This window comes from Oncorhynchus kisutch, linkage group LG5 (assembly GCF_002021735.2).
Source record: "Oncorhynchus kisutch isolate 150728-3 linkage group LG5, Okis_V2, whole genome shotgun sequence".
Taxonomy (NCBI): Eukaryota; Metazoa; Chordata; class Actinopteri; order Salmoniformes; family Salmonidae; genus Oncorhynchus; species Oncorhynchus kisutch.
The window spans coordinates 27,789,305-27,805,367 of NC_034178.2; the positions used below are offsets into that span (position 1 = coordinate 27,789,305).

Consider the following 16,063-nt stretch of genomic DNA (forward strand, 5'->3'; position numbering starts at 1 on the left):
ATTGTCAGATTGTATGCTGTTAGGCCAGGCAACTCCTCTTCACTGGCCAAATGCTCTGGTGTAGACAAAACAAAGCAGCACCACACCCATGGGCACAGCTTGGCGCCCTAGGGCAGTTATTGCTATGGGTGGTGGCCAAACTATACCTGGCAATCTGCACCAAGCAATCATTTCCCACTTCTCAGGAAACCCTAAAATGGAATTAGGTGTTGATGTTCAGACATGTTAAATGACTCATTAGAGCAGAGTTGAACTTTTGTGTTGAAGTAACAGCACTTCTATCCTTCAATCATACTATCTATGCACACTTACGGTTTGTAGTTTCCAAAAGTCAGTGGTCGGCTATATGATTATTACCTTGTAATAAACCCAAATGCCAGTGTAAACAAAGAAACAATACCTGTATATGGTAAGTAAATGTACTAAAGGTCCATATTTCAAAATACATCTATTTCTCTTCAAGTTGAAGATCTTTGTGTGTAAGTGTTTGCATTGCCAGCAAAGACTATACCACAGATGGGAGACATCACATGGTTAATCTTTGAAAGGTATATCACATGGGTCACCTTATCTTGCCTGTCTATTTATTTGGTTTGCCATTAGAATTGTATTGCTATCCTCAGGTGGTTAGTATCTGCTACATGTGCAACATTGCCCTCTGGTGGTTAAAAAGGTAAATTAGAACCACAACGAAATGGAGATATCTTTATACCGCAAGACTCCAAAGTGAATGGTGCACTGTGACTGGAATCGAACCCACAACCATTGGTGTTGCAAGCGCCATGCTCTACCTATTAAGTTACTAACTAAGCTTAGCAGATGATATGAACAGAATGTCTGAAAGACTGTAGGCTCTTTCAAAGCTGCAGCGTCATTGAGTGTTGATTCCCGTGTGGCTCAGTTGGCAGAGCACGGCACTTGCAACACCAGGGTTGTGGGCTCAATTCCCATGGGGGATCAGTCTGAAAAAGTATGCACTCACTACTGTAAGTCATTTTGGATAAGAGCATCTGCTAAAATGACAAAATGTTTTTTTTAAATAAAGTGGAGTCATTAATTTGCAGATCCTAAGAAGTAATCACACTATAACAAACACAGTTCACATAAATCCAAATATTAGTATAGACTATTTATTATTTACTTTACAATCATGTCCTTCAAATTGTCAATAACAATCCATATAATCAAGTGGATTGAATACTGCCTGAAATGTTACCATGGATTGTTAGTAACTACACAATATTAGCTAGAGTTCCATTTTAACCAAGATGATTCAAAGGAGTGACAAGATACATTTAACTAGCCCACATTTGTGATGATAATTGAATGTATCTATGTGTAATATAAAAAACAAACAAATGATTCAGTCTTTTCCCATCATTAATTGCACTAAACTGAACCCCTGAAAGAAGCAGGACAGGGTTACAGTTCTGTGCTTTTAAATTGACAATCTCTGCATATGCAGCAATGGTTGCACTGGCCTTCGTTTTACAGTACATTCAATTATAAGGTAGGTACATTAAAAGCTTTATCTTGCTAATCAAGTGCAGGTACCCAAACAAACTTGATCTTCTCAACTCTAAGTGACTCTTTACAAGTGTGCCTTGATTGGTTACCAAAATTATTTGTTAACGTCATAAATACAAATCATTCGAGCAAATGACTATGATTAAAATCAACAGTTTCTAAAAACACTACACAAAGACAAGCGAATGCGTTCAAATCTCTCTCTTTGGGACAGTGCAGCCACCGCTCAAGAGATCTGATCATCTCCTCCCAACACGTCTACGAAATAAAAGCCTAATGTACAGCTCAAGAGGGGGAACTGTGCTTTGTCGCCCCACAGTCCATTTGAAACTGGCCATGTCAGAGGAGCTCTTGTCCTGCAGGGTACTCGGATGCTGAATTCCAAATGGACCCTTAAGACTACTCCTTAAGACACTCCTGCTGATCTGAGAGGATTTGGATAGGTGGAAGCAATATGGTAATAGTTCCACCCATCCAATCAGTAGACAAAGCTACGACAGCAATGCATCCACCTATCCAAGCCTTTCAGATCTCCAGGAGTGCCTAGGGTGTAAGGGCTAGGGGGGTCAATTTGGAACTTAGTGTAACATTCACAACAACTGAACAAAACATGGCTCCAACTAAAAGCAGACGTCATACATCGTCCCCGAGTTGTGCTAAAGAGGCTCTAAGCTGCTATACACTGTAAAAGGAAGTCATGAAACAGAGGAAAGAATTGGTCCCACCAAGACCCTGAGTGGTGGAATGCAAGCCAGACCTGAGGAACCTCCTAGTGCCAATGCAATCCTCAAGTCTGGACTATAGGAAAGATGTACGTTAAGAATGTGTTTATCACCTGATTGTCTCATGGCCAATTGTCACGAGAAGCTGTCATTGTTTCGAGAATGAAGATGAGTAAGTAAGCAATCCAAAGATTGCAGAGTGGAATTTACAGATGGACAATGTTAAAACTAAACAAAACATAGCAGCTAAGCACATGAGCAAAACCACTTCAAGAAATGTCCTTTTCTTCTGGTTCAAGTCATTAAGTTAAACCTTATGCTGCATGCTTCTACTGCAGTGAATCCTCAATAGCATAAAGTACATTCAGTCGATGCAGACAGTCCCAGGACCTCTTTAAAGCTGGTATCCTTAAAGGTGAAACTGCCACGTCCGTTTGCAATATTACAACAGCAAATAAGTAACTGCAAACACTTTTCCCCCATCGGACGTCATTCACCACGCGATAGAACAGCTGCATATGTACTGTCATTTATTTGATCTTAATCCTCGACGCTCCCCACCGCTGCTTCATCAACAAAAACAGCCATGGGGCATTATTTCCCCTACAGCAGATTCCCTCTTTAAGATCAGTTCCTCACAGTTCATTTTATACCCCCACCCTCCTCCTGCCTCTATTCCTCTGGCTCCAGAGGGCAGGGGTCCTGTCCTTCCAGTGGCCTACAGAGGCGGTTCAGAGGCTGGGCAAGGGGGAATCCCCTCAGCCTTTCCTGGAGGCTCCCCACAGCCAGCCTCATCTGGTCCTCTGCCCCCTGTAGAGCCTTCACCTCCATGGTGTAGAAGATGTAGAGCAGGAAGGTGGTGATCAGGATGGCAAAGCACAGCACCCCCAATAGGTAAAAGGAGGCCCGGGGGAAGGGTTGGTCAGCTCTCAGGGCCAGCCAGGGAACAGCAGCGATGGCCAGCTCCAACAGCAGCAGGGCCATGCCCATCACCCCGGTACGAGCTGCTGTGTAGCGCATCCTCTCAGCACAGTACAGGCCCACCTTCACCTCAGTACGGGCCTCCGTCACAATGTCCACCAGCTCAGCCAGCTTACCTGAGGGAAGAAGGGAAATAGCAAGTCAAATCCTAGGCCATCACATTTGGAAGATTACTGACAAAATGCATACATCAGCTTTAAGTCATAATAACAATATTAAAAACCTGTAAGAGTGTTAGATGAATTTAGTTCATATGTGTTCATTAATCAATTCAATTAAAATGTCCCTCATCCTGCCGACAAAGCCAATATGTTGAAGGATTTTTATCAATAATGACTAAATAATGTATACATTTGGCGTAGAGTTATAACGTACAGATTTATATGCTGTCTGATGAAGAATGTTTGTACATAGGCCAAGAGGAAGGGTTAACAGATAACTTGTGATCACAGTGAAACTAACAACAGGAAGGATGTCTGGTCCCCAACCAGGGAGGGGAGAAACCGTTGGGCTTGCAGTAGATTGTGTAACATGTGGTAGCATATGTTAAGCAATATGTATGTGTTGGAATGGAATTGAAAAGCAGCTTTGTCATTGTCTTAGAGGAGGAGGGACATTTATGACTAAATGAGAGGTATATAAACCAATGTACATGAAATGATGGGTAGAGCTCTCGAGAATAAACGCTATTGATTAATTTTGATGGCTGGTCTCTGTCCATTTTTAGGCAAATAAGAACCTTACAAATTCTTAGAAATGGACAGTGTGTTTTAATTGAATTGATTAATGAACACATATTAACTAAATTAATCTAACATTTGGTCCTTCGAAGCCGGATCCAAATATCTGTCCGGTCATCTGAAGGTAACAAGCCGAGAACCGTGCACGGGCGGGCCGTGGTCCCGTAAAATAAAGTCCTGTCCCCTGACATTGGGGCTCTATAACAGGCCGGTATACACCCCAGGTTGACAGGAACGGTGACTAGATCCAACCAACATTATTTTATGCAAATAAGAACCTTACAAATTCTTAGAAACGGACAAAGTGTTTTGCTTTGTTATAATTGAATTGGTTAATGAACATATTAGTAATTAATGAACATCAAGTAATTCCTCTAACAAAGCGTTTACACTTCAAATCATTGTGAACCACATCTAGGCTTAGAATCAGTACCTGCAGCACAGTCCTGCTCACCTCTGGTCTCGTCTCTTCCTGCCTGTTGGGTCAGAGTCTGCAGCTGCAGGTCTGCGCTAAGGGCCTCGTGGTCAGAGTAAGGGAAGGGATGGTCAGGGACAGAACCCTTGGTGGTTGACAGAGACTCACACTGGATGGAGACTCTTCCTGACCCCTAGGAATGACAACACATTTTAGTGTACAAGATGTACCATCAATACAATGATCAATGTCTCTTCAATGTATATTTTATAATAAGTAGGCACATTTAACATCCAGTACATATTGGCAGACTGTTAGAACCTACAACAAAAGCCAGATATCCAACAATCCTTCCCACTGTCACCTTGTAGAGGATGTAATCTATTCTGATGCCCTTCTCGAAGGGGCAGAGCTCTTTGGGATTGATGAAAGGGTTATCTGCTATAAGTGTGATGCCGTCCTCACAGCCCTACGGAGAAAAGATAATTAAAAGCTTTTCAGTTAATTGTAATAAAGCATTAGAGGCATGTCCACAACTAATAAAACAATCAATCTCTCCTCTGCAAGATATTTCAGTTCGATTTCAAATGAAAAAAAGAATGACATTGGACTGATCATCATACATCAAACTTAGCAGTCTCTGTGTAACTGTCCCGGAGGCCAGTGTAGGTCCGTAGCAACCGGTTGCCAAGGTCCTGGGGATGCAGGTTCAGATCTCCGGCCAAAATCACCAGGTCTGCTCCACTGGAGGTATGACTAACAGAATAGATCAGAATAACACCCATTAAAATGGCACCGAAATTAAGATGGCAAGAGGCAGTGTGCATTGAGTGTTAGCCTCCTTACCGAATAAACTGCTGCAGCTCCCAGGCCTGTACCACTCTATGAGGTAAGTAGGAGTCTTTCTCCCTGCAGTACTCTGCATGCAGCTGGACAACACACACAGGAAGAGGACACCACACATTAGCGATAGATACATCTCATATGCATCTGTCTGCTTCAGGTAGAAGTTACCCCTAGGCACATATCCAGGATCAGCAAACTCCCGAAAATCCTAACCTTAAAAGGGCACTCCGCAGATCAAACAACTAAGCGGACTCCCCACCACTGCTGAGGGATGGGTTTGGAGAAATGTAAGCACTCTCAAATTCATTGGCAGTGCTAACCATGTGTATGTGACCAATACATTTGATTTGAAAAAGCGTATATATTTTGGGTTCTGATGGGGTACTACAGTTGAACTAAGCTCATGAGTCATGTAAAGTATATTTGGAAAGTATTCAGACCCCTTGACATTTTGTTACGTTACAGCCTTATTCTAAAGTTGATTATATTGTTTACCCCCCCCCCCCCTCATCAATCTACACACAATACCCCATAATAAAGCAAAAACGTTTTTTAAATGTTTGCTAGTTTATCACATTTACATAAGTATTCAGACCCTTTACTCAGTACTTTGTTGAAGAACCACTGGCAGCGATTACAGAATTGAGTCTTCTTGGGTATGACGCTAAGCGCTTGGCACAAGTGTATTTGGGGAGTTTCTCCCATTTTTCTCTGCAGATTGACTCAAGCTCTGTCAGGTTGGATGGGGAGCGTTGCACAGCTATTTTCAGGTCTCTCTAGAGATGTTCGATCGGGTTCTAGTCTGGGCTCTGACTGGGCCACTCAAGGACATTCAGAGACTTGTCCCGAAGCCACTCCTGCTTTGTCTTGGCTGTGCGCTTAGAGTCGTTGTCCTGTTGGAAGGTGACCCTTCTCCCATGTCTGAGATCCTGAGCACTCTGGAACAGGTTTTCATCAAGGATCTCTCTGCACTTTGCTCCATTCATCTTTCCATCAAACATGACTAGTGTCCCAACAACATCCCCACAGCATGATGCTGCCACCACCATGCTTCCCCATAGGGATTGTGCCAGGTTCTCTCTAGACGTGACGCCAAATAGTTCAATCTTGGTTTCATTAGACCAGAGAATCTTGTTTCTCATGGTCAGAGTTCTTTAGGTGCCTTTTGGCAAACTCCAAGAGGGCTGTCATGTGCCTTTTACTGAGGAGTGGCTTCAGGACAACCATCTCCAGAGGAACTCTGGAGCTCTGTTAGAATGACCATCGGGTTCTTGGTCACCTCCCTGACCAAGTCCTTTCAAATCAAATCAAATCAAATTTATTTATATAGCCCTTCGTACATCAGCTGATATCTCAAAGTGCTGTACAGAAACCCAGCCTAAAACCCCAAACAGCAAGCAATGCAGGTGGAGAAGCACGGTGGCTAGGAAAAACTCCCTAGAAAGGCCAATACCTAGGAAGAAACCTAGAGAGGAACCAGGCTATGTGGGGTGGCCTTTCTCCCCCGATTGCTCAGTTTGGCTGGGCAGCCAGCTCTAGGAAAGGTCTTGGTGGTTCCAAACTCCTTCCATTTAAGAATAATGGGGGCCACTGTGTTATTGGGGACCTTCAATGCTGCAGACATTTTTTTGGTACCTGTCACCAGTTGTAGATACATCAAGGATGATCAATGGTAACAGGATGCACCTCAGCTCAATTTCAAGTCTCATAGCATAGGGTATGAATACTTATGTAAATAAGGCATTTCTGTTTTTTAATCCATTTTGTCATTATGGTGTATAGATTGATGAGGGAAAATGTATTTAATCCATTTTTAGAATAAGGCTGTAATGTAATAAAATGTGGAAAACGTCAAAGGGTCTGAATACTTTCCAAATGCACGGTCATTTTCTTTTAAAAAAAATGTATGTAGCAACTACAGATTTCCCTTTAAACCATTATGGAGAGATTAACTAAACTGCCCTTGGACCAGGGCACCATCGTCTTATTCCCAGGTGTGGATGAGAAGTCTGGATAGAAACACTCACATGTGTGACGTAGACGTGTGCTGCCAGTCTGCCTATGTTTAATATGACCATCCCCACAGCTTTGCCTCCAAACCAGTCTCCATGGTGGGCCTGGAACAGAGGACAGGATACATAGTGAGGACTGAAGAGAACGCCTGACTACCTACCAAATACAAACTCATCATACTTTACACACAAATGTCTGAGGACTAGATGACTTACCATGTATGGGTAGCCGTTTAATGAATAGCGGTAGAGAAATGCGTCATGGATTCTATGTCTGGAGAACGTGGCCATTCCACTGCCTATGACTCCACTGTGGACACACAAACACAACATTAAGATACATGTGTAGGCTACCATATGTTACTAGAGTGTGTTTGTTCACACTTTAAGGGTAGGCTACATACAGAAGGACTTTATAACACATTCATACCTATGCACTGCTTATGAATGTGGTATGCATGGGTTTTGAAGTCCTACTGTTCAAGTAAAGTGTTTAGTCCTGTTTCTCTTATGTCTAAAAGCTGCATACTGTTAGACATGATAAGACGGCAAACTACACCAGTCCAGATAAAGTATATACGCTAAAAAGTGTATGCGACCTCTGACTAAAAATGTAAGAACCAACTCACTCAAATCTGCAGACTTAAATATCTCCTCCACTCTTTTAGTGAATTACTGAGAGGATTAGAAAAGCAAGGCTTTCGAACTCATCTCAACCCTGTGCCTTGGTATGGGAGGTCAAGCAAGTATTAAGCTTAACTTGGAGAAATTCCATTGTGCAATAGCTAGCTAATCTTCCTGCTTTGAGGTCATTCTCTGAATTTCTTTTTTATACCAAATTAACAGTAATGTTTGTGGTTGACATGAAAACGCAGTGTACAATACAGAGCACAGGGATCACTGTGTGTTTGCTGTGTTCCCATTAAATGAAGTCCTTAAAGAAATGTTTGATTGAGAAACTGAGTGAAAACGTGGGAGTCAGATTTAAAATATTTTCCACATATGTTCTGAGAGTTGATGAAGGGATTACTAGGAAAACTAACTACATGGAGGTCCTATAGGGCCAGCAACACCAACAGATTGAACCAGATTTCTAATTGTACCTTTTGAAGTAATGGGAGTGCGGATGGGTAGAGGAAAGTTTCCTTTTCAAGCAGAGGAAGTCTTTTTCACTCCAGACCTGAAAAATAAACCCAGGGGAACATTGAGAACACACAGTATTCATACCCTTTGACTTACTCCACATTTTGTTGTGTTACAGCCTGAATAAAACCTTAATTAAATTGCTTTTTATTCTCATAATGATAAAGTGAAAACGTGTTTTTAGAAATGTTTATTGAAAATTAAATCTCATTCACACCCCTTATAGTGAATACATGTTAGAATCACATTTGGCAGTGATTACAGCTGTGAGTCTTTCTGGGTAAGCATCAAAGAGCTTCCCACACCTGGAATTTACAATACTTGTCCATTATTCTTCAAGCTCTGTCAAATTGGTTGTTGATCATTGCTAGACACCCATTTTTAAGTCTTGTCATAGATTTTCAAGCAGAATTAAGTTACAACTGTAACTCAGCCACATTCACGGTCTATTTGGTAAGCAACATTAGTGCAGATTTGGCCATGTGTTTTAGGTTACTGTCTTGCTGAAAGGAGAATTTATCTCCCAGTGTCTGGTGGAAAGTAGACTGAACCATGTGTTCATCTAGTATTTTCCTGTGCTTAGCTCTATTACGTTTCTTTTTTATCCTGAAAAACTCCTGTCCTTAACGATGTCAAGCATACTCATAATATAATGCAGCCCCCACTATGCTTATAAATATGGAGAGTGGTACTCAGTAATGCGTTATATTTGCCCCAAACATAACACCATGTATTCAGGAGAAATTACTTTGCCACATTTTTTGCAGTATTACTTTAGTGCCTTGTTGCAAACAGGATGCATATTTTGGAATATTTGGATTTATTCTGTACAGGCTTCCTTTTCACACAGTCAATTAGGTTGGTATTGTGGAGTAATTACAATGTTGCTGATCCATCCTCAGTTTTCTCCTATCACAGCCATTAAACTCTGTAACTGTTGGCCTCGTGGTGAAATCCCTGAGTGGTTTCCTTCCTCTCCAGCAACTGCATTAGGAAGGAAGCCTGTGTGTTTGTAGTGACTGGGTGTATTGATACACCATCCAAAGTGTTATTAATAACTTTACCATGCTCAAAGGGACATTCAATGTCCGCTTTTTATTTTACACCAATCTACCAATAGGTGCCCTTCTTTGCGAGGCATTGGAAAACCTCCCTGGTCTTTGTGGTTGAAAATCACTTCTTGACTCCGGGACCTTACGGATAATTGCATGTGTGGGGTACAGAGATGTTAAACACTAGTATTGTTATGCAAATGGTTACTCCTGAACTTATTTAGGCTTGCCATAACAAAGGGGTTGAATACTTAATGACTCAAGAAACATCCGCTTTTAATTTTTAATGAATTTGGAAAAACAATTCCACTGACATTAATGGGGTATTGTGTAGGCCAGTGACAAACGAAATCTAAATGTACTCATTTTTAAATGCAAGCTGAAACACAACTAAATATGGAAAACGTCAAGGGGACTGAACACTTTCTGAAGGCACTGACTGTACTTGAAGATATTGAATAACAAGCGCTCAGTTAGCGAAGGCTTCACACCATGCTAATTCATTGCATCAAGACAAGTGTTGAAAAGCTTCTTCAATAGATAGGGATAACTTTGTGGCGTATATATACACAGTTTAACTTGGATGTTTACAAATACCTTAGCCAAATAAACTGAGTTTAAATGTTTCACAATTTCTGACATTTAAATCCTAGTAAAAAAATCTGTCTTAGGTCAGTTAGGATGACCACTTTACTTTAAGTATGTGAAATGTCAGAATAAAAGTAGATAATCATTCTATTTCAGCTTTTATTTCTTTCATCATATTCCCAATGGGTAAGCAGTTTACATGCTGTACTTGAAGAGTACAGTCACTCAATTAGTATTTGGTAGCATTGCCTTTAAAATAGTTTAACTTGGGTCAGCCTTCCACAAGCTTCCCACAATAAGTTGGGTGAATTTTGGCCCATTCCTCCTGACAGAGCTGGTGTAACTGAGTCAGGTTTGTGGGCCTCCTTGCTCGCACACACTTTTTCAGTTCTGCCCACAAATTTTCTATAGGATTGAGGTCAGGGCTTTGTGATGGCCACTCCAATACTTTGACTTTGTTGTCCTTAAGCCATTTTGCCACAACTTTGGAAGTATGCTTGAGGTCATTGTCCATTTGGAAGACACATTTGCGACAAAGCTATAACTTCCTGATGTCTTGAGATGTTGCTTCAATATATCCACTTAATTTTCGTTCCTCATGATGCCATGTATTTTGTGAAGTGCACCAGTCCCTCCTGCAGCAAAGCACGCCCACAACATGATGCCTTTGTGCAAGGAGGAGCAGGAGGAGCACTGCAAAATGACCTCCAGCAGGCCACAAATGTGCATGTGTCTGCTCAAACGGTCAGAAACAGACTCCATGAGGGTGGTATGAGGGCCCGGCGTCCACAGGTGGGGGTTGTGCTTACAGCCCAACACCGTGCAGGATGTTTGGCATTTGCCAGAGAACACCAAGATTGGCAAATTCGCCACTGGCGCCCTGTGCTCTTCACAGATGAAAGCAGGTTCACACTGAGCACGTGACAGACGTGACAGAGTCTGGAGACGCCGTGGAGAACGTTCTGCTGCCTGCAACATCCTCCAGCATGACCGGTTTGGCGGTGGGTCAGTCATGGTGTGGGGTGGCATTTCTTTGGGGGGCCGCACAGCCCTCCATGTGCTCGCCAGAGGTAGCCTGACTGCCATTAGGTACCGAGATGAGATCCTCAGACCCCTTGTGAGACCATATGCTGGTGCGGTTGGCTCTGGGTTCCTCCTAATGCAAGACAATGCTAGACCTCATGTGGCTGGAGTGTGTCAGCAGTTCCTGCAAGAGGAAGGCATTGATGCTATGGACTGGCCCGCCCGTTCCCCAGACCTGAATCCAATTGAGCACATCTGGGACATCATGTCTCGCTCCATCCACCAACGCCACGTTGCACCACAGACTGTCCAGGAGTTGGCGGATGCTTTAGTCCAGGTCTGGGAGGAGATCCCTCAGGAGACCATCCGCCACCTCATCAGGAGCATGCCCAGGCGTTGTAGGGAGGTCATACAGGCACGTGGAGGCCACACAGACTACTGAGCCTAATTTTGACTTGTTTTAAGAACATTACATCAAAGTTGGATCAGCCTGTAGTGTGGTTTTCCACTTTAATGTTGAGTGGGACTCCAAATCCAGACCTCCATGGGTTGATAAATTTGATTTCCCTTGATAATTTGTGTGATTATGTTGTCAGCACATTCAACTATGTAAAGAAAAAAGTATTTAATAAGAATATTTCATTCATTCAGATCTAGGATGTGTTATTTTAGTGTTCCCTTTATTCTTTTGAGCAGTATATATATATATATATATATAGTAGGAATGTAAGGGTGGAAAAATTCCACAGCTTTGGCGAAATGCCCAGACAGCTGAGACAGCTGTGAGAGTGGTGGAATGGAGTGTAACACAGTGGACCTCCTTCACCAAAATATGAGCAGAACAGACCAGTGTGCACCAACCTCTTGCAGCAGGACAATATCGTGCTCCTCTCTGCTCAAAAGCTCTCCGATCATGGCGTAGCGCTCCCGACAGTGCTTGCTGAGGTAACGGATACCCCTGAGAACAGGAAGGACAGACAGACAACATTATAGCCCAAGTATGTGTGCGGTGCAAAAAAATATATGCTTAGTCTGCATACACTAAAAACAGCACTCACCAGCAGTTGAGGGAGAAGACTCGGAGCCTGATGGTGTTGCTGTCAGCCATGGTTATAGGAATAAATGAACAGTGATGGCAGACTTCAACGGTGGTCAATGCCTGCCTGTGTGGTTAGGCTAGTCCCTGTGTGGCAGCTGAGGTTAGTCCCTGCTGTGTGGATGAAGCCACATCCCTGGTTAGAATGAGCAGTGAGGTCTATGACTGGAACTCCAACAAGAAAAAACACTGACAGAGCAGAGCGAATCAACTTTGAGGCTGAATGCTCTCTAAGTGTCTATAGCCAGCCTAAGCAACTTTTATTGTATGCTCACAATCCTGTGAGAGAGGAGAGAACATTACTTGGAAGTTCAATAAAACAGCTATGTAAATATACCTGTCAGCACTCAATCATTAACCCACACAGTCCAACAACGCAGCGGGCCACCACACTCACTGTCTGTCTCCTCTCTTGCAGGGGGGCATAGCAGACTGACCTAGCCTAAGCCAACACACTGCTGACATAGGAGACACACTGACACAGGACAGAAGAATGACAGCCGGTGAAAAGACCAGGAGGGTTACGTTAGAATCGGCCAGGTCGCAGTTGCAAATGAGAACCTGTTCTCAACTAGCCTACCTGGTTAAATAAAGGTGAAATAAATTAAAAAAATTAAAGAATGAGAGGCCTTCCACTGAATACAAAGGGTGGGCCTAAACTTAATCCAGTGTCAATACTCATTACCATAGTCAAAAAAAGAAAAACCCATTCCTAAAAGAGGTATTTTCTTTGTTTAATAGGTAGGCCATACAAACATTAGGTGAATCCAAAACTGGTTGTATATACCCATAAGTTATGTATGTTTTAATATGTGATGATTGGCCTAAGTGAATTGAAACTATTGTTAATAAAAAAATATGTTACCAAACACAAAGTACCTGATTTGTCAATTTGCGCATGCAATAATGTAACTAGCTAACGTTAGCTATGTATTCAAAACAGATAACCTTGCAGGCAACATACGTTGATGATCCTAAAGTTAGACACAGCCAACTGCCTTCCCTAGGCGCCAGATAGCAATATATATTGCTGAAAAGAGAAGACGTTTTACAATAGGAGTTAAATTCTTAGCTAGGCGCCGGAGAGCTCGAGACCAGATTGCTACCCCTAGCAGGCTAATTGACCACCACTGCAACTCGTTTGCAATGACAACCAGAGACAATCTATCGAAGTTAGTGCACCATCAACATGGCTAGCTAACACAACATTAGCTAGGCTTTAGCTAGCTGTTTTGCTTTATGTAACTAGCAGGCTTTGACTTTCATGACACAGAAACAGACCCTTACTGTTAACTGTTTATAGACTCTAGCTAGCTAACATTAGTTACATAAATGGAGCAGATGGGTGACAACTTGGTGCGAGTTAACTTTAACAATGATCCAACGTTATCAAGCTAGCACTTTATTTTAGCTAGATAGCCAATGGTTTCAATGAATTTACCAACCTTACAAGCAGGCTTACTAGCAAGTTCCGTGTGGCTGCAATTGGTCACATGTTGCGTGCTGACAAGTCAAGAAAACAGGGTGATACTTTTGCAACCCTGTTCGTCATAATACCTTACTTTGGGTTTTGTATTATTTACTGACAAATCGATTGTTTCCAGCCAAGGCAGTTTTCCCATCGCTGCTGTGCTTGACCAAAGATGATGAATATTCTGACAAGATTTACATGTCTCTCCGCCCTAACAATGGGAGTCGTCCACAAAGCGGCACTGTGGGCTGTCTAGGCGACCGCATATCCTTTCTTTGGATTGGTGGATACATCTCAATCTTGTAATTTTGGGTGGAATATTCGATGAGGGCTGTTGACGTCAACCACCAGTATTCAATGGAGAGAGAGAGAGAGATGCTACGCGCCTAGCCTCGTGTCATTAATATGCATAGCCATCTCGAAACAACTCCGGTATAAAGTGTTTTTGTCTCAAAACTGTCGTGATGTCACGTGTCCTACTTATATCAGTACACTCGTAACATCGTAGGCACTACGAAACCTGCCCCAGTATTTGTGCGTTAGAGATGTCGAGAATGTGTGATGTATGTCTTCTCAAAATAAATACAAATTTACAAAAAAATGACTTTTCGGCACCGCCAATGTAGGCCTAAATCCCTCATTACTGCCACGCACAGGTCGGAAGTCTACAACAGCTCAATACATTGGTACCGAAGACGAATTTGTTTGTTTGCTTGTACGTTTTTATTCCGAATTTTTTGGGAAGTACATACTGGCTGTACCGGGAGTAAATGAAGATAGTTGCTCAGCGAAACTTCATATTTGGTGAGTAACAAAAGTATATTGACATTATAATACTTGAATAACTGTCTAATAGAGCCCCACAGTGGCGGTGCAATAATACCCATAAAACCCTGCGGTCAAACGGGAAATGGTTTCATTCCTTTTCCCACCATAAATGTTTCCCATAGGGGATTTAAGAAACACTTAAAATAAGTGACGTGCCTAGTGAAATAAAGGTTACATATTCGGCTCTATTTACTTTCACATTCGAAACTGCTACTTAGTATTAAAGTAGACATCATGCAAGACTAAAAATCCCACAAAGCTCCTGCATGTTGTCTCCAGCTGAAACATTCGCTAAACAGGTATTGTGTCAATTTAAAACTTGCAGTTCACACAATTGCCATTTATTAATTACTACATTTAGCTAACATTAGATAGTTAATCCAGAGATTCTTACCTTTGCCTCCTTTGGTAGTCTCGTCCAGATCACTATGGTATTTGTAGTTCTTTGATAGCCACATTAGCAGCTAATTTTCATTTCTTTGTGGGTAAACAAAGCAAATATATTGCTTAAAATCACCTTGTCCTAGAGATATTTACATGGTTATCAAAACGTCACACGAGGGTAAGCCTACACCAAACACAGCTCTTATTTGAAGTGTTTCTGACATCCCCTATGGGAAAAACGAATGGTGGAAAAATGATTAGAACCATTTTCCTGTTTGATTGCTCAGTTTTATGGGTATTTTGACTCGTACTGTGGTACTCTTTGGGAGTTTAAATCATTGCTGCCTGTGCATGTTACCACAGCCAGGAAGTAAACATTAATGGAACAAAAATATGCTTAATTTAAGGTTAGGCATAAGATAAGCAGTGCTGTTAAGGTTGGGTATAACATTCGATTTTAAGAAGAGAAATGGATGAAATAGGCAAGGTTTATGACTTGGTGGCTGTGGTAACTACTGATGACCCCATGAGACGAGACACTCATTGTCGCCACGCTCAAAACTACTGAGAACTTGGTAATCCCAATTTGGAAAACTGGAAACTCTGGGGGAAGGGGGAGCTCAGATTGGGAAAAATAGTTTTGAACGGTCATTCAATGCGGAATTCCACATCAGAAACTCTGTCATCTTTCTAGAGCTCCGACTTTACGACCTGAAGATCACTGACATCATGATTTTACTTAGTTTTTTCAAGAGTTCCAAAAAGTTCTGGGACACTGTAAAGTCCATGGAGAATAAGAGCACCTCCTCCCAGCTGCCCACTGCACAGAGGCTTGGAAACATGGTCACCACTGATAAATCTGCGATAATTGAGAATTTCAATAAGCATTTTTCTATGGCTGGCCATGCTTTCCACCTGGCTGCTCCTACACTGGTCAACAGCCCTGTGCCCCCCCACAAGAACTTGCCCAATGCCTCCCTCATTTCCCCTTCACCCAAATCCAGATAGCTGATGTTCTGAAAGAAGTGCAAAATCTGGACCCCTACAAATCAGCCGGGCTAGACAATCTGGACCCTCTTTCTAAAATTATCCGCCGAAATTGTTGCAACCCCTATTACTAGCCTTTTCAACCTCTCTTTCGTATCGTCTGAGATCCCCAAAGATTGGAAAGCTGCCACGGTCATCCCCCTCTTCAAAGACACTCTAGACCCAAACTGCTACAGACCTATTTCTAT

General features: G+C 42.2%; 1 protein-coding gene across 18 annotated transcripts; it reads right to left on the reverse strand.

Annotated features, from left to right (window-relative positions):
- Positions 1–1,114: 1,114 nt before the first annotated feature.
- Positions 1,115–14,205, reverse strand: smpd2b (sphingomyelin phosphodiesterase 2b). Of its 18 annotated transcripts, none has more exons than XM_031824775.1 (12): positions 13,591–14,205; positions 12,483–12,620; positions 12,108–12,259; positions 11,911–12,007; positions 8,347–8,423; positions 7,460–7,553; positions 7,259–7,348; positions 5,232–5,314; positions 5,009–5,141; positions 4,750–4,854; positions 4,425–4,578; positions 1,115–3,346 (listed from the first exon to the last, which is right to left on the reverse strand). In XM_031824775.1, the coding sequence occupies exons 3-12, from the start codon at positions 12,155–12,157 to the stop codon at positions 2,922–2,924; spliced, it is 1,308 nt and encodes a 435-aa protein (XP_031680635.1). In that variant the 5' UTR covers positions 12,158–12,259; positions 12,483–12,620; positions 13,591–14,205; the 3' UTR covers positions 1,115–2,921. The 18 variants fall into 18 exon arrangements, with proteins under 18 accessions (XP_031680635.1, XP_031680637.1, XP_031680633.1 ...); XM_031824777.1 differs by having other exon boundaries at positions 12,108–12,256; positions 13,591–13,916; XM_031824773.1 differs by having other exon boundaries at positions 4,404–4,578; positions 12,108–12,256; positions 13,591–13,916.
- Between the last annotated feature and the right edge of the window lie 1,858 nt (positions 14,206–16,063).

Excerpts from the sequence above, each read along its gene's own strand:
- smpd2b (XM_020482899.2), bottom strand. The coding sequence starts at position 12,157 with ATGGCTGACAGCAACACCATCAGGCTCCGAGTCTTCTCCCTCAACTGC. Across the intron at positions 7,349-7,459 it reads TAAACGGCTACCCATACATG|GCCCACCATGGAGACTGGTT; the intron begins GTAAGTCATCTA and ends CCTCTGTTCCAG. Across the intron at positions 5,142-5,231 it reads GAGCTGCAGCAGTTTATTCG|TCATACCTCCAGTGGAGCAG; the intron begins GTAAGGAGGCTA and ends CTATTCTGTTAG.